Source organism: Apis cerana, linkage group LG9 (genome assembly GCF_029169275.1).
Source record: "Apis cerana isolate GH-2021 linkage group LG9, AcerK_1.0, whole genome shotgun sequence".
Classification (NCBI taxonomy): Eukaryota; Metazoa; Arthropoda; class Insecta; order Hymenoptera; family Apidae; genus Apis; species Apis cerana.
Genome location: NC_083860.1, coordinates 10348250 through 10366883, shown reverse-complemented (window position 1 = coordinate 10366883; position 18634 = coordinate 10348250). Strand labels below are relative to the sequence as shown.

Below are 18634 nucleotides of genomic sequence, written 5' to 3'. Positions count from 1 at the left end.
ATTATTAATCAATTTACGAATTATTGACATTATTAAAAGATTAGACTTATTCAATTAGACTGATTCGATATCATAGATCCATCTTCTTACTATTAGTTAAATATAAATTTAAAATTGTTCGAGAAACTTTAATAATTTTTACTATTATCCTGTACCACTTACTTGTATGATTAGACATAAAGTATAGACAAAGAAAGTAAATAGTGGGAAAAAGACAAAGATAGAATAAAAGATTAAAATCAGCGCCATCTCCAGAGTGCCGCAAATGAAACATACATGACAAAGATAGAAAATGATAAGAGAAGGATAGAGATAAGTTAGGAATTGGCTGTCAGTGCCATCTCTCGGCTAACTAAAACATTTCTTTAAAGATAGACTGAAAGAGTAAGAATTGCTCATTATCTCAAATGATAAAAATATTTTTTTAAAGAATTGTTTATTTAAAAGCATTTAAAAGAGACGCTGATTTTTCAATTTTTATTCGATAATTTCTACAATTTACTTTCTTTATTTATATTTATTCTATAAATTCACTTTTACAATATATTTAAAAATCTTGTATTCATTGATCGTTAGTTTTTCATACTTTTTCGTTCTTTTCATTAAAAACTCTGTTACGCTTGCTCCATCTCTATCGCTCTATCAAAGAAATCAGTTGATGGTAGTATACCGACTGCAGATATATATATAATCCTTATATTCCTATAGCATAAAAATGTACGACAATACCAGCTATCGATAAAATATCAGCGAAAACTGTATCTTATCAATTTAAAAGTAATTTATCGCTTTAAAATTCATTTTTTCATTTCGAACGTGACATATACTTATCGCTTATCGTAACACGATAATCGATTGATTAAAATTGATCGTAAATACGATAAAAATGATATTTAACTGATCGCATACTGCGCAATCCAATTCAAATATTGCGTCACAGTGCGATTTATTGAGTATTAAACAATTATTAGAGATTTCTTATACGTCGGTTAATCACTTCATCGACACTGGGGCGAAATTATATACGTCTCAAGGTTTACCGAGCGTCAACGCGCAATATAATCGAATCGAATCGAAAGTTTCGAACAGAACAATAGGCCGAGAATAGTAACTGCTAATTTCTAATTATATCATGAGAGAGAAGCTGACTGTTTCAACGTGGTTTGCACGTGCAACTATTCGATATATATTCGCGTTTCGGCGCGATGCAATTTGCCGTGGCGACCTTGAGAGGGCGGAAGGAAGCAGATTTTTGCGGGAAGGAGGGTCGAGGACGGGCCAGGAAGCAAGTCGATGCTCGTTAGGTCGGTTGCGGATCCTTTTCTATAGGGATGGAGAGATTCCTGCGCGTTGACGTGTTATACTATATGGAGAGAAGCAACGTATACGTGCGATCCAGCAGGAACCGCCGCCAGAAAATCAATCCAGAACGTCATACTGTCGTGTGTATCAACATTGGAAAATCAATGGTAACCCGTGACGTAGGAGTCCCGCCTCAGAATCGACCAATAGGCTTGCTTTCTCGTCCCCACCTTGCCAATCTTTTACACCTACCCACACGAGCATCGGCGTGCTCATTCCGTAGCAGACTGCTGCATCGACCGGACGCGCGTGATCGAGAACGTTGTTGAAAAGGCAGCACGCCGAGCTACCGTTAAAAAAAAGCGACGAAGCTAATCCTATCCGTGAAAGCACACGACGTGTATGCAGTTTTCCAGTCGACACAGCAACCAGCAGCGATTGGAACACGATCGGCAACAAGCGACGACTGACAATTTCCATAATAGCAGTGACACGTCGTTGTTGTCGTCGGCGGCATCTATTCAAATCGGTAGAAAAACCGATTGAAACTGTACGCAATCAATTTCGGATCCGTTCGATTCGAAGGGGATACACGTAATCGAGGATAAAATCGAAGGATACGGTTCGCGAAAGAACGAAAAAAAATATTTTCTCGGTCGTTTTAATTCCGTAAATTCCCGCTAGAGAGAAGAAATCCTCTTGTTGCATTTGGTGAAGCGAGACCGCCGAGTGTTTCGACGGAATCTTTTGGGAAAACTGTCGACGATTGCCGAAATCCAGGAGCTGTGCGATTTGAACTTTCTAGAAAGACGGAGCGAGAAAGACAGAGGCTAGGTGTAGAGCTAGGTGAGAGAAAAGGAAGGAAACTTGCCGCGGGATAGAGGGAACGAGTGTGCTCGCTCACCGAGTGCCGGCTATCGAGATGGCGTTTATGATGCCCGTTATGAAAAACGAGTGGGACATTTACAAGACCAACCGCAGTCGGCGATCTTCCGAGTGTTCCAATCCTCAGGCCTGTCGCAGTAGAAAGGTGAGTGTTTTGCGCGTTACAAAACGAGCAGTGTCTAAAACGAGAACAGAAAGCGCGCGCTCCAATTGCGTTTGTTGTGTTGCATCCGTTGCTCGTTTTTTTCGCGCGAAATTTCGTGCAAGCGACAGATAAATAAACATGGCCTATATTTTGATGTTCTTTTCGATAATTTGACACGAAGATAAGAGAGAATATACTTGAATAATGATATTGCGTTAAAATCAACGGGTTAAATTTTCGCGTATTCAAATGTCATCGTTAAACGTTAACACGTGCCCGAAACTCGTTTGACAAATCGTAAAAATGTATTAATTTCGAATCTCTCTCGTGCATGGCATATTCATATTCTTACATACGCAGGATCGAGAGCGTCGGTCCCAAATAATTTCACGGTCAGCCGGATCGTCGATTACACGCAAGGAAAGTGGCATGACGACGAATACGAAAGAGTCCGGCGTTTATCGTGGCACGTACGCGAAGTAGTCGTAAGTAGTCGTAAGTAGTCGTAAGTAGTGCCGACAGCCTGATATATGTATGTAGTATATCGCTGACGAAGAAAACATAGCGGAAAACACGTTGCTTACACGCTTCTCTCGGTGAAAATCTGACAACGTGATTCTTTTTTCTTTTTTTTTTCTCTCTCCTTTCCGTTCTTCAACGTGACGCACAGTTGCGCAATAACTATACTCAATTCCGTAATGCATCGCGCGTGATAATCTTTCCGGTCATATCACTTCATAAAACGATATCTTACCCATAGCATCGTTAACAGATACCAAATAACGGATGAATTTCTTCTCGATGGTTTCATCGTCGATCATATTTCTATCGTCTACATCTTTTTAATCCTCTTGAGACGAAATCTTTCACGAATAAACGCTAAATGCAAATATTTGAAAAAAAAAGTTATAATATAATTGTATAAACAATTTGAAACAAAAGTCTCGTTCAAGTCATTATTCCATCAGTCTCGAAGGAATTATAAAGATAATGCATATTGCACTACCGATTTAACGATTTTTTCGTTGGAACACGCATATGCGTTTCGTCGATATACGTGTCGTTCTGTGTAGCATCGATGTCGGGCAAAGTTCGAGGAACGTGAGACACGTCGTAAATCACATAGAACTACGAACCGCGTTAATCGATAATTATATTGCAGTCCCCAATGTCTGCTCGTGTTCTAACACTTTCTACGGACACTCTCCATCTCTCGCGGTGAAATTTATCAAATATTCCGTATTCCGATCGAGAAACTTGGCAAAATTTAAGAAAAGAAAAAAATAAAAAACCTACTCGAACATCGTGTTTTCGCAAATCTTGTCGAACACAGGATTTTTTTTTCTTTTCTTTTTTCTTTTTATTCGAACGTTGTTTACATAAAAGATACGCAAGAGTCACGAGGAGCTAGGAATCGTCGGGTTACCTGTGACGAGATATTACGTAATCGCGCGTAACCAAAGTACGAGAATCTACGACGAGAAATTCGCCGTGTTGTGGCTCACGTGCGCACGTGCAATTCTTATTGGCGACGCGCTCCGTTGAGAACCACTGTTCGATCGCAACGCAGCACCGCTTCGGGAGTACACGGCCTTGTTGCAACCGCGCCGCTAAATCCGCCCCACGAAAATATGTATTACACCGCGTACGGATCCCCGATCGTTGATAGTTCACTGCGTTACCAGCCGGCATGGACGAACACGGCACGTGTTGACGCGTACACTTCTTGATACAATAAACATTGGATAAGTAGCCGAAACTTGAAACTCAACTTATGGTGTAGCGGAATCAAAATGTAATCCCTGATATAATAACCTGACCAAAGTTCTCAGTTTCCTTCGCGTCTTGTCGTGAACGTGGAAAAAGGAGAAGCAATGGTGTAGTAATGGAATTGAAATTTAATCCCGATATCGGCCCGATCGAAGTTGTGAGTTTCCTTTAGTAGGTTGAATGAACGTAGAAAGCGTAGAAAAGGACAGCGGGTGAAAGAGAAAAAAAGCTGAAAGTCAAAGTAAACACGTTACGAGAAAAGTTCCCTCCATTTCCTTCACTCGGATATCGGGTTATTGCGTTGTATGTACAATCGTTTCGGGAACTTATCTAATGTTTACCGTATTCGGAAACCTGCCTAAGTAATTGTACTCGACCAATCATAACGTTTCACTCGTTGTATATACTTGTCACTTCATCCAGCTTCGTTTCTCGAACTTTTGGTGTGAGATCCGTAAAGAAAAATCTAGCTTTTTTTTTTAGATCGACTATTGGGTCATTCCTTATACGTAATTTTATTTTAAAAATCTATTTTCGATGGAAAAACTGCAACAACAGCTTCGTTTATCCCTGTTCCTTCGTCGTTTTTATTTGATTAAATGATCTTTGCGCGAAGATAATTGGTTGAAAGTGATTTTAAAATCGTCCACGGTATATATCGCTGATACCGATTTGTCCGTCAAAGTTTATCAAAACAAATGATATTTTGCAATTGAAATTCTCCACTTAAAACATTACCTATAGGATGACCTAATAGGTACTTAGATTTCACCGCTGCTTTCCTTTCATTACAAAGCGTAAAGAAAATTCGTAAACATACAGCAGTGCAAACCACCTGTCGAACATCGATAAAGTGAATTTTTCGAACCAATAGTAGAATACGAAGTGAAAGTAGTTAGTTTCGCGCACATTTCAAAAGAGAAAAAAAAGACTATTCTATTTGAGCGACTTAGTTAATCATCACGATCATTGATCGTTCCATCCTCGCAATACCAAAAATATCCCGAAATTGTAGATAGTGTAAAGTATACGTTTAAAATTCCCTTTGTAAATAATGATTCATTGGAAAGGAACGAGGAGAAAATATACATACGTATGGTAGAATTGACGAGTTGCATACACGAGTCGAGTTAAATTTTTATAAATCCCTGTTCATTTTCATTCGATCTACATAAAAAAAGAAAGAGGGAGAAAGATTGCGAGGGTCAACGATTGTAAAATAAAGCAACTCGAATGTTAAACGGAGGAACGATACATTTTCTGTTGGCAGGTGTCAGAATGTTCAAAATCGGAGGGTCCGTCGTTGTCTACTTCACCGGGGTCGGACTTCTTGACATCGCCCGCTCATCGCTCGGTCCCTCTCACGTCCCGCCATTTCTCGAGGACGTCCTCGAGGGCGTCCCAGAACTCGTTGCAAAGCCCGAGCAAGAGTACCGGCTCGTCCCCACCGAAAACCGGGAGCTCCAACTCCCTGAACAAGTTTCACAACCGTTTGGTGGACAAGCTGAAAAGGTCGCTGAAGAAGGCTGAGGACACAACGGAGGATCAGAGAAATTTGTCGTGAAACAATCAAGGGGTTTTGGGCCGGCCACCGATTCCCGGCTCGAAACCGATCGAGATAAGGCGCACCTCTGCACCCGTTACCGCGTCCGCGACTATCTACGAGGGGGTTGTACGATCCTGCCCGGATCAATCGTCTTCGGCATGGTAGAGCACACAGAGAAACCGACAATACACGTAGCTGGCAACAACGGCAGGATCGGATCAAAATAATCCCCCTTCGATTCGTTCACGGGTAACAACAACAACACCAACACCGATAACAACAACAACAACGACGACGACGACGAGGAGGACGAGGACGAGAACGATCGATCGATTTTTGCGCGTGAAACCATGCTCGAGAAACTCGTGACGTGACTCGATTTCGAAGAGAGGAGGAGCGCGGGAGAAAGTGGCGCGATCTTGCGGGAGAAGAGGAGAACTTCGATCGCGGGAGAAGAAGAAGAACTGTTGGGAAAGGAGATCGAGCGGACAATGAGCGGCCGAAGATGGCGCGAAGAAAGATTTTCGTGGATGATGTTCCTACCAGCCGAATCCTCCGGTACCTGTACGTTTCTAACCGCTCTCTTCTGCGTTTCTTTTTGTACAGGCAATTTACAGCGAGAAACTGTAGAAACGAGATTTTTTTATTTCCTTCATTTTTTTTCTTTTTTTTTTTTTACCCCCCCTTGTTCGCAAGAAGATCGGAAGAAGATCTCTGGATGAACGAGCCACGAACGTCGCGAGATTTAACTTTCTTATTTTCGATTTGAAATTGATTATTGTTCCGAATGACGAAATGAACGGAATTCTTATTGTGGATAATTGTTTAGGATGACGAAGATATAGAGAAAGAGAGAGAAAGAGATAGAGGAGAAGGAGAAAGAAGGAGGAGGAGGAGGAGGAGGAGAGAAAGATATGCGGAAGAGAGCGAGGGGATTAGTAAACGAATTAGAAACGAGCCTCCGTCCAGTTAACGCGGAAGCTCCTTTATTAAAGGAAAGGACGAGGAAAGGACAACGAGGAAGTGGAAAAACGAGCGACGAGAGAGAGATCCAACGAAAGAGGTACATAATCACGAATGGAATTCCTCGTTATCGACGTTTACATCGATACTGGCGCGTTACGTTCAACTGCGTTTCTATTCTCGCTATCGTTTCGCGTTCGTTTTCGCGCGCGTATATCAATTAACGGAAGATTCGTGGCCAGTCGATAAATGGATCTTAGATGTCCAGATCTAAGAGAAAAAGGGAAAAAAAAGAAAAAAAAAAAAAGAAAGTTAGTTCCTTCACACGCGTAAATATATGTCGCGCGCATCGAACCTCGGGAACGACTTGACCATTCACTTTCTGCTGTTTCAAAAATTTGCTCTTTCCAAGAAACAATATAACAAAAATTGATCGTTTCTTATTCTGTTTTTTCTCTCTCTCTCTCTTTTTTTTTTCTTTTTCATTTACGTAAGTCACAATATAATTGAACGTAGAATTCTAGAATTCCGTCACGTATAATTTATTTTTAGAATAGTTTCGTTATTTTTACCCGTTTTTTCCTCTCTCTTTTAATTAATTAATTAATTAATTAATTAATACGTTTATATCGTACAAACTCGATTATCTTAATGTGGTAAAAATATGTTTTTGAAACATTAGGACAAGCAGAAAAATGGGGTGACTAAGCGAGGCGTAACACACGCGTCCAAGTCAAAGGAGTTCCCCGGTTAAAGGGTCTCGCATACGACAACCAGAAACGCTTGTTTTCATCGTTAAAGATTACTTGCTGCCTCCAATGGGGAATATGCGTGCGTGTACGCGAAAGCTGCGAAGGGATATTATATATATATATATATATGTATGTATGTATGTATGTATATGTGTATACACATATATATATACATATATATACGAGATGCGCGTTACATTATACACATACAATTATAATTAGACGAGCTAGAGGAAAAGAAAAGGAGCCTAAGAAAAGACTTACTTATTTTAAATCGCGTATCGTTCGAGCGAGATTATCTGTACTTACACGCGTATAAATATTTATTTCAAGCTTTCGTTGTAAATTCCGTCTCGCGTACAATTGGATAAACACGGTATGCAAATACGTCTTCGAAACGATACGCGAGCATCTTTTACCAACCCTTATATCAACTTTTTATCTTCGTAAATTGTTGCATGCTTGTTATTTGTTAAAAGAGGAGGGAAAAAAAGAAATACTAGTCCTCTCTTTTCTAGATTGTATATATCGTTCTTTTTGATATTTTTTTTTTTTATCGAGAAAATTCGTTCGAAAATTCGTTCTCGACTCGAAAATTTTTGTTCCCCCTTATCAATTAGGCATCGGGTACGTTATCGTTTCGAGGTGAACGTATTCGCAGATGCCCACGATGCCCTTCGTTCCGCTGTATTATATAAAGATGTCTTTTTTTTTTTTTTTTCTCTCCAAATCGATCCTCGCAGCTTTTATCGAAATGTATGATAGCGTTTTCCCTGTGTCCCGCGTTTGAGGTACCGGATTTTGCTGTTTTTCAATTAATCGTTACGAAGCGTTTGTTAAATTCTTTTATAGTATATTATATTACTTCCGTCGAGATATGCGGTCAAGTTTGTTATTCGTTATATATACGTTATTAATCGAGCGATCATTTTTTGAGAAACGAGGAAAGTGAAAACGAAAAAGGAAAAAAAGAAAAAAAAAAAGAAAAAAAAAAAGAAAAAACGAAAACGAAAAAAAAAGTGACGCAAATTGGACGCAGCACGAAACGTCTCTGTTGAGGACATCGAACGTGAAATCGTAGAGGACGTGATATCTTGTGTGCAATCGTGCAAGTAGAAGAAGAATCAATCGACTCTTTTCCTTTCTTTCAGTTTAAATATTTTCATAAGCGAAAAGTAAAAAATTGAAAAAGAAAGTTTAAAACCAAAGAGAATTTATGATTTCGTATGATTCGTGATATTGTTTTTCGAGGGGGAGGAATTTTGCGAAGCAAAATATCGGACTCGTCTTATTAATTCGACAGTATTAAATTAAACGTAAGATTTTAAAAGTATTTTTTTTTCCTTTTTTTTTCTTTCTTTTTTTTTTTTTCGTATTTTTAATTCAAGCGTATAATGTATGATGACATCGTCTGCGTCCATTCTAGCCGCAATTTTCAATTTTTAACGAGACGATTACGCGCTTTCCTTATCGTTTTGCAAAATTACGAAGTGGGAGCAATTATACGATACCGCGTGTAACTCTGTGATACCGTAAGCTATAAGGTAGAATTATTTTGCAACGATCATATATAAAGAAAAACGACAAAAAAAAGAAGAAGAAAAAGAAGAAGAAGAAGAAGAAGAAGAAAATATGGAGGGAGGAGTTGGGGAAATGTTATTGTTACTAATGAAAATTCGTACGAACGCTTCGGTTCTCCGTCAATCAAATGCGCGTCTTTTTTGGCAGCGAGGGCGACAACTTCTTTCTTCGTTCAGCAATAATCGAACGAGAACAACGAAAGAATTTGATTTTATCTTGTAACTCTCGATCGAACATTTTGGATCTATCGCTGTTCTGTAATAGTAGATAGATATAGAGAGATATACGATTAAAAAAAAAAAAACCCCTATACATACGCGATTAGCTACGGTCCAAGAAAGAAATTAGAAAATTTCAAAATTCCCGCCAAATCGATAGAACCGCATTGACCTAAAACGGATGACAATAAATTTTTATTCCATCTAATAATTGGATCGACACCGTTTTTCTTATCACTGCTACGTTATTTTATTACCGATTATCTCTTTAATTAATCTCTAATTTCCAACAATACGACTCGAACCTTCGTGTGTCAAAGGGGACTGTGCAACTAAACACTGTGAATACGGGGTTCTCGCTTCTGCTTCTAAATTTTTAAAAATTATTCAAGCGATCAATCTTCAAAAAGACGATGATAATTCGTGCCGCGAATATTGTCTCTCTCTCTCTGTTTAACTGTGAAAAAAGAAAAAAGAAAAACGAGGCGAACGAGGAAAGAAAGAACGAAAGAGGGAAAAAGATCAAACACCGAGAATGAGAGAACTAAATTCGCGAAAGTTGCCGTTACACGTAAGACTGCTTTAGAAGAAACAGGAAAAAAGAAAAAAAAAAAAGAAAAAAAAAAGAAAACAATAGAATTTACCGATCGGATGTTGAAAAACTGTGGTGCTTATGGCGAAACGTTGGAACGTTGCGGAGGGAATGTAAGAAAAAGGCGACACCTCGCCCATGTTATATTTCGTCCCAACGTCCCGTTTCATCGATTTGTACTGATTAGAAAACAGTGGTGTTACTAGAGTTTTAGAGATTGACGAGATGATACGATCTATTTATTACGGCGGCCTCGGACCGCGGAGTAAACGTGGATCGGGGGGGAGGGGAGGGCGGAGGCAATTAATTATTCATTTTTATATATGTATATTTACGAAGTTGATTAAAAAAAAGGAAGAGGAAGGAAAAGGTAAATTTTTTAAATATTTCACGCAATATTTCCAATATTATAATGTCTGCCTCTTTCCAGCTCGATCCACTTTCATTCTACGGTCGCAATGCCCGTGCAAACGATATAAAGCTATATATAAATTTTCATATATATATAGGTATATATAATATATATTTATATATATATGTATATTATATATGAAGATATATACGCGAGTGTATACTTACGCGTACAAACTCGCCTGCTCCCTCGCGTGCGCGTCTGTATGTGTTGCATATATAGTATATATGTATATATATATATGTATATATACATTATTCGACGACTTGACTATTTTTTGTATAACTATTGCAACTATTTTATGGTTATTCGTTATACCTCACTCGGGATATTTTGAGCTGATTTTTAGCGCGTGGCTGAGGAGATGGGAGCTACAAATTATCGGGGAAAAAAGAAAAAAAAAAAGAAGAAGAAATAAATAAATAAATAAAGTAAAAATCAATAAAACATTTTTCGTACATTTAAAAGTACAAATTGGTAGTTTCAGTTTTAAATAGGACAATTCGATTTGTCAAGTAACGATACAGTGTATATTACTAATATGCTAATTTTTCTCGCTCGTTTACAGAGTATATGTGGTGAGCTTCACGTAGAGGAATGTACATTTCTAAAACGGCCTCCGAATAACGCTTTCGTAATGTATTAATGTAAGATGTGCCCGTCGTTTCATATCTTGTGCAATATTTTTCCAATACAGAGAAAAAAAAATATATATATATATATTGTATATATATTATCGCTTCCACGAATTCGAAAGCAAAAAAACAGTGTATTCGTCGTTATCGATCGCAGAGAGATCATTCGTTGAAAGATCGTTCGAAAAGACTTTTCTCCTCAACCATGACGATTGAATGTCACTGCCAAAATCCCCACGATCGCATAAAAATATAGTATGTACATGTTCGATAGACTAGACGAGCGGATGTCGCTCGTTTCACGGCGATCCGTTCGTTATCCGCCATCACGAATTTTTGTCATCTTTTCACTATTTTTTTTTCGATCTTACCTTGTGTATTTATTTATTTTTTTTTTCGTTCTTTCTTTCTTTCTTTCTTTTTTTTTTTTTACAAATTTCAGCGATTTTTGTCGTTAAAAAAAGCCCGTGACACTCGCTCTTCTCCATCCTTGTTTGAAAATCCTCGTCGTGAAGAGTGAAAATGCCGAAGAGTGAAATGATGGTTAAATATTTTTTTTTCGAATTATCAATCTCTCAAGATTCGCAGAAAGAAGAAAATACGACGTGTGTAGGTACACACGATACAGAGTGAACATTTGAAATTCATATTTTTATTTTTTTTCCTCTCTCTCTTTTTTTTTTTTTTTTTTTTATATATACATATATAAATCGAAACGTGTTATCGATCTACTTTTCTTTTCTGCTTTTAGACGTATACGTCTACTACGTATATGGAATAATGTACAAAATAGAAAAGAAAGCGAGATGACGGGTGCACATTCCATGGATATAATTATACATAACTTATATAAAATAACGAATCTGTTAGCGTTTGTTAAGACATCCGAGTAAGATATATTACACGCAAAGATAACAAACGAATAATATATCTAAAGTTTGAAAGCTTACGAATAGACTCGGTTCATCATTATCATATATCGTGATTTTTATGTCATGTTCAATAAATGAGTTTTAAAATATTGATACAATGTGTTCAATACTCCTAAATAATCTTTTTGATCGTTTCCTTTTTTTTCTCTTTTCTTTCTTTTTTCTTCTAGGATCGACGAGACAAATTGTCGTCACGATGAGATATCATCGTTACTCGTAACGTTACGAAATCTTACGAAATATATATATATATATGTAATTTCAATCGTGAAGTTGCTTAAATCTATACAATGTGCAAAATAGCACACTTGATATTTCGGATTATCACTGTGACTCATGATTCTTAACATTCTTTAATTATAATTCCTTGGTATTATCTAACCATAATGACGATAACTATCGATGTATTCGACGAATAAATAGAATATTTGCGTTATATATGTATTTTTTTTTCAAAAAATGTCTCGAGATGTCTAATTAAACGACTAATTAAATTCCAATCTAAAACATATCAGCTCGATCAAGAGTCCTGTTGCTGTCCAATTTTAATAAATGCCATTCGCTTAAAATAATATTGATTTTATTATTCGATATTTAGCCGCAAAGATGATATATAAAAAAAAAAAAATAACAAAAAATCTGCCCATCGAGAATACAAAATCGCTCAGTTTTATTTCAAGATGGAAGATGGATTCAAAGGTAATTCGACAGGTAGGTAATAACTAGTTACTTGTCTTGCAAGTAACTCGAAAATTATCGAAATGATATTGCGTGCATGGTGGATCGATGGAAGAAACGTGACAAGGAAGGTGAGTCGAGCGTATCTCGATCGTCGTAATCCTCCCAGAATTTTCCACGAAGGCATATTTCCACAAATTGCATTCTTCGCGGACTCGATCTCTGACGATTTCTGAGAGGGATGGAGAGAGAGCGGATAATTTTGGTTCGCGTCATTGTTAACGTCACCACGGCCGGCGTTTGCTTCGTAACGTAACAACGCGACGAGTAACAATGAATCACGAGCATTTCCACAAAATTTGCATTGCGAAATTGATTACCGTTTTGTTCGCTTTTTATCAGAAACGTTAAATGAGAGATAATGCACGATTCACGGTTGCGCAAGAAAAATTCACAGGTAATCGTAACCGGATAATGTTTACGATCACGTTCGGTGAAATATTAGAATTGATGAGCATTCTTAAGAAAAGAACTCGTAAGACGAAATGAAGAATGGAATAAATTGTTGGAATTCTTTTTTTTCTTCTTTTTCTTAACTTTTTAAATATATACGTTTGTTCGATGTTCATAAAAGAAATCTGCTATCTGTTTTTGCGTAAATTTTTCGTAAAATTTATTCGGTAAGTTTTTTTCTTTTCTTTTTCTTCTTTTTTTTTTTTTTTCTTCGACCGATCTTTTATTTATTTCATTTCTCGAATGATTCAAGCTTAAAAAATCCAACTTGAACTTTTGTTCTCTTTGTGACGTTTCGAAGAATGGTAAGCTGTTAATAAAAACGATATTTACTAAAAATTTTAACAACGAGAGAATTCTACGGAAAAATGTGACGCTACGATAAAATGCGCGAGTGAGAAATTATTATCGATTGTTAACGTAGATTTTTACCCGATACGTCAATACATTATCGAAAACGCGAATGAATCATGACGCGTTATAATCGTAAAATAAAATGCAATATAAAAATCCGAAGATTAATAAGAATTATAAGAAAGGAATTTAATCTGTGAATCTTTTCAAGAAGAATCATGGAATTGATTTTCGAGATTCGATGACGAATTAAAAAAAAAAAAAAATCGGTTAATCTTTTTTTCTTACCCCGTTCTTCAACGAACGAAGAAAAATAAAAATTGCGTGAAATTTCTGACGATCATCGATCAGCTTAAAATCCGTATATTTATATGCAGACAGCGTGATTTCTCAGCGATAGCGATGTCGAAAGACGAGAGAGGAAGAAGAAGGGCTGAATGCACGCCAAACACGTCGAGCCAATACTCGACAGGCTACGCCACTGGTTTTCGCGAATGGAAATTTCCACGGTGCGAGGAGGAGTCGGTGCGCGCGATGTGTCACTGTTTGACTTATTAGAGAGAAAAAGAAGAAAAATTGTACCGGCAAATTGTGTACAAGGATTTAAAAACACGTGGTGGAGGGCAAGATCACGTGTTACTGCTCGTTTATGGGTACAATTTGTCGCGATTGATACCGATCAATCTATCCTATTTTGGAATCGGCCGGAACAATACGGCTAGAACATAATGCGTAAAGACACACAGGAAGGAAGTTGTAATCGTAGAACGATTACACCCACCACTCATTATCTCGTCCCATTGCTGTTCTAGCCTTGCGCTAACTAACGTATCCTCCAAAAATCTCCCTCTCGATTCCACTCGTTTCTTTTCGAAACGAGCGCGTTTCGTTGTATCGTACCCCCCCTCCTTGATCTTTTTCCCAAGATCGCTTCCTTTCCGCTTGGCCATCTTCCATTCGGACGGATCACGCTAACAGCGTATACTCGTATGACGTCGACCTTGGGACGAGTAAATGGTATCCTGTCCTTGGCCGAAGTGGAATCCTACCGGTAAAATCGTAATCGGTTCGTATCGCGCGAACGATATTTCGAACGGTATTTACAACGGAGCCTCTGTTGCATACAAAGTGGCGCGGTTTGCACGAAATCGTGGTGCGTCTATTTGGGGAACGGAGACGCTCGAATCGCTAGCTATTTGTAGAATGACCGGTGTCGTTCCCGAAAAACCGTGCACGCACCGTTGCGGAGGAAACGGGCGATGAACAGAGGGCGCGATGGGATGCACGATGCCCGTTGTTCGGGCGAGCGAGCGGCGGGACAAGCACAGGTGGAACGGTCGCGTTCGGAAAAGAATTCAGGTCGATGGACTTTCTGGCTGGTACACGGAATAGGGTCGCCGATCAATACGTTTGTACCGCCGATGTCACTATTTCTAACTCGTTGTGAATTATTCTTAGAACTTGTACTCCTCTCACGTCGATTCGATTAAGACGCTGCATGCCTTGGAAATTCATGAATTCGGCGGCGATCGAGATGACACGCACTGGACGCGGCGCGCGGTCCGGTCGGGTGGGGGAAAGCAGGAGAAGGAGAAGGAGGGGAGGCGGTCGTCCGGTTCGAAGAAATAGACGGACGTTACGCGCTTATCGATCCTTCCTTACCGTTTTTCCTTTCGTTTGCAATAAAATTGCGGAGATTCATGCACGTAAATACAAACCACCAAGTGACAACGATTTTAGAGATACGAATAATCCTCGAGAGGTCCCTGTAAATATTTTGTTGCGCGTAATCAATCATCAGATACTTGAATAAACGTTTTGAATTAATTTTATCAAAATATATATATATATATGTAGTGATTAGAGAAACAAGAGAAAACTTGTCATTTTTGACGATAGATCTAATGATAAAAGTGAAAGGGGAATAGATAAGATAAAATCTCGAAAGGGATAAACAGTTTCTTCCTTTAGGATTAATTAGCAGTTTCGAGGAATAGATTTTTTATACGAATTTCCATTGTTTCACTTATGAGAGAAAAAAAAGAAACTTATGATTTATCGTTCGTACGAGATAAACGAACAATCTGAACCAATAAGTTCGATTGCAAAACTTTATTGAACGTTCATGTAATTGATATACGTGTACATCAATTTTGCAATTTTAAAAGAAAAAAGTTCTTCTTTCGGTCGAAAAATAAACTTGTAGCCAACTAACTACTCTAATTTGCATATCTGTTATTAATTTTTCTACGCTGTATCTGCATATTACATCACGTATTCAATTTTCCATTAATCTTTCGACAATCCGAAGTGATAATATACGAATCATTTTAAATTGACGATGAATATAACTAATTTGTTATAGATAAAATTGTAAACAATTTACCATTTTTTCTTTTTTTTTCCATTTTTCTTCTATCGTGTGGCAATCTTACAATTTATAATATTGCTGACAAATACAGAAAGAGAGAGAGAGAGAGAGAGAGATAAATAACGTATTCGATGCCCTTCGGGTTATCGCAAAAGTTTTACCGTTTACTACACTATTTATCGCAATAAAAAAAAATCGTACGTGTCTTATTCGAAATATACAAGTTATTCTATTCTATTCTTATCAAAATGGTTAATAATAACGAGAATTTATCAAACAACGTAATTGAACGATAATACACTAACGAGAGTCTGATATGCTAATAAGACACGCTCATTTCTATAACTAACTCGAATTAATTTGCAATTTCAATAATGCAATTTCATTCATCCTCGTTCGTTTAATTTAAAGTTTCTTTATTCGATCGTATATTCGAAATATAGCACATCTTTTTTATCATTTCTCGTTTATTATTATTTAGATTCTCTCGTTTTGTTATCGATCGATTTATCGGATCAACAATCGTAAGGGAAAAGACAAAAGAAGATGATACATATCGATATCTCGATATTGATCTTGGAAATTCCTAATCTTTTAAATATACATAATAAATAAATATGTATATATATATATATAAATGTACAATACGAGTAAATACGATAAGAATTTTTCTGTTCCATCGTAAAAAAATATCTTTCCGCTACGTAATTAAACTCGATTAAATAAAATTGCTTTTCCTTATCGCCTGAAGAACGAGTTATTTCGCACTTATGTCATTGTTCTTCCGGTTCAATAATGCAGAACCGACAACCGACGAGTCAACAACAAGTCAACTATAATGTTTGAATTTTGGCAGCGTGGCAAAAAACAACGATGGACGACTTCTGAGAAAAATGACACAGATTTCAAGCGATTGCCTCCAACGTCCCTCCGCGAAGGTAATTTAACCAAAACTTTCGTCTCTCGAGAAACTTTTCTTTCCTTAAAGAAACAACAATAATTTTCACCATCTTCCTTCGAGTATCCTTCCTTCCCTAACCAAATAACACAACCTTCTCTACATTTAAAAAAACTAATTCGCTCAATACTGATCAATCATCAAGAAGCAAAATACCCTCCCGTAATGAAATTTTTCGTAAAAATAGCCGCGGATCAATCCCTGTTGGAGGTCGCGACTCACAGATTGAGAATCCAATCGAGAGGATTCATTGGATAATAGCCTGGCGGAGGTAAGTTTCGCGATTTCACGCAGGGAGAGCGTGAACCGTGTATGCGTCGGTATGTCCGATCGACATACGCCTCTGTACATATAAGTCAGCGAGTCTACCTTGTTATTTTGAGCGTAATAGCGACGTAGGTCGTCGCAGAGAGCGGCGCCTAGGGGTGCCGTGACGCGCCGTCTCGACACCCACGTGAACATTTTTCCGAGCACGCTGTCACGACCGCTGCCAAATCGTGAGGTTCGTCATTGGTCTCGGCCAACGAGCGACTCACGGTTTACACACGGTCATCCGCAAAAATATTTGCAAGCGGAGATAAAAAGAGGAGGCTTTCCACCGGAAACGGGAGAGATCCTGGAGAGATTTGGAAAGTTGAATTTCGAGTTGACGGGAACGGGACACGTTCCATCATTAATTCGTTAATTTCGAGAAATGTGTGCAGGAATAACGATATATTTCTTGAATCTCATCGTGAAACGATGATTTTTACGATCAAGATCATTTTACGTAATCTCGAACCGAGAATGATGGTTAATTGCCAATTATATTGAGACGTAGTTGTATTATTTCTTCCTTCTTTTTTTTCTTCTTTCTCACACGCTTTACTCTTCTAATTGGAAAAACGCGATTAATTAATAGATAATTAACAAATAGGGATAACAAACGCTCTTGAAATATATAGACGAAGTTGAAGTGTTTATTCGTCTCTCTCTTGTATAATTGCAATTACTATTATTATTATCACGAAGAATTAATTTGTTGCTTATACGTGTGTATATATATACATTCCCCAGTGACGCTAGTCACGCAGTTGGGTTAGCCACGTTATTTTCTTCGAAATAACATAGTTTAAATATTCAGTTGCACTGACCTATCTTAATCCAACTTCATGCATATATACATACAAGCGGTATTAAAAGGTAAACAAACCGAGTCTTAATCATCGTACACGAGACGAAATTTTAATTTCGCTCTTCTTGTAAATATAATCGTATAATCTCCCTTTAAGAATTTTAATTCGGATAAAGATATTTTCTTCCCGAGTGTTTTTCATCTTGGCGAGGGTATATCGTTGGATAATGCGAGGTTACGGAGGCACAGGCCATCCTGTGTCATTCGAAGTTTGCGAATTTTTTTTTTTTTTTCAAAAAGATACGCGAATCCATTTGTATATTGATACGAATTCGTAATAGTTGAAAGATAAAGTAATAAGCGAAGCGGCTGTATAAAGAAGAAATAAAAAAATCAAAGACGTTTAATGATATAATTGATCTCGTTTTCAACGATTTCAATGAAAATTTCGTGTCGTTGGAGAATACGGAGCGGAACGATTAAGACCAATTATTGTATCGTTTCATAATTTAATCAACTTATTAACGGGAGAGTGTTGGAATCGAAAGATGTATCGTTATCTTGATAAATACACGTATTACTCCTCGCCTATAGGCTAATTGGTAATGATCTAGATGTGCGCAGTTGGCGTGACAATTCCGTTTGCTTAGCATTACGTTCCCCAATTGAATTCGCGCGTACGCAAGACATTGGCATTTGACAGCTCTATTGCCGTATTATACACGGATAGCGGCCTCAAGCCGCCATTTCCATAATTTATTTACCTCTCTTTTTGCCCGAGCGCGCGGATTGAATAATTTCCACTGTTACGGTTCAACTGTTATCCGATGATCCGTTGAATTCTAAACAACGGGGGGAGAAAGAGAATCTTTTTCCTAAAGGTTAATCCAGATTTATGATGTTATAACTCGCG

The 18634-nt window shown here is 37.8% G+C and overlaps 1 protein-coding gene across 4 annotated transcripts; it reads left to right on the top strand.

Annotated features, from left to right (window-relative positions):
- Window positions 1-468: 468 nt before the first annotated feature.
- LOC107993525 (uncharacterized) lies at window positions 469-9655 on the top strand. Of its 4 annotated transcripts, none has more exons than XR_009831182.1 (3): window positions 469-2332; window positions 5373-6212; window positions 7294-9655. XR_009831182.1 is itself a non-coding variant. In XM_017049985.2 (2 exons), exons 1-2 carry the CDS (start codon window positions 2225-2227, stop codon window positions 5664-5666), a joined length of 402 nt encoding a protein of 133 aa, XP_016905474.1. In that variant the 5' UTR covers window positions 469-2224; the 3' UTR covers window positions 5667-9655. The 4 variants fall into 4 exon arrangements, 1 of the variants encoding a protein (XP_016905474.1); XR_009831180.1 differs by having other exon boundaries at window positions 6478-9655; XR_009831181.1 differs by having other exon boundaries at window positions 5373-6711.
- The last annotated feature ends 8979 nt before the right edge of the window (window positions 9656-18634 follow it).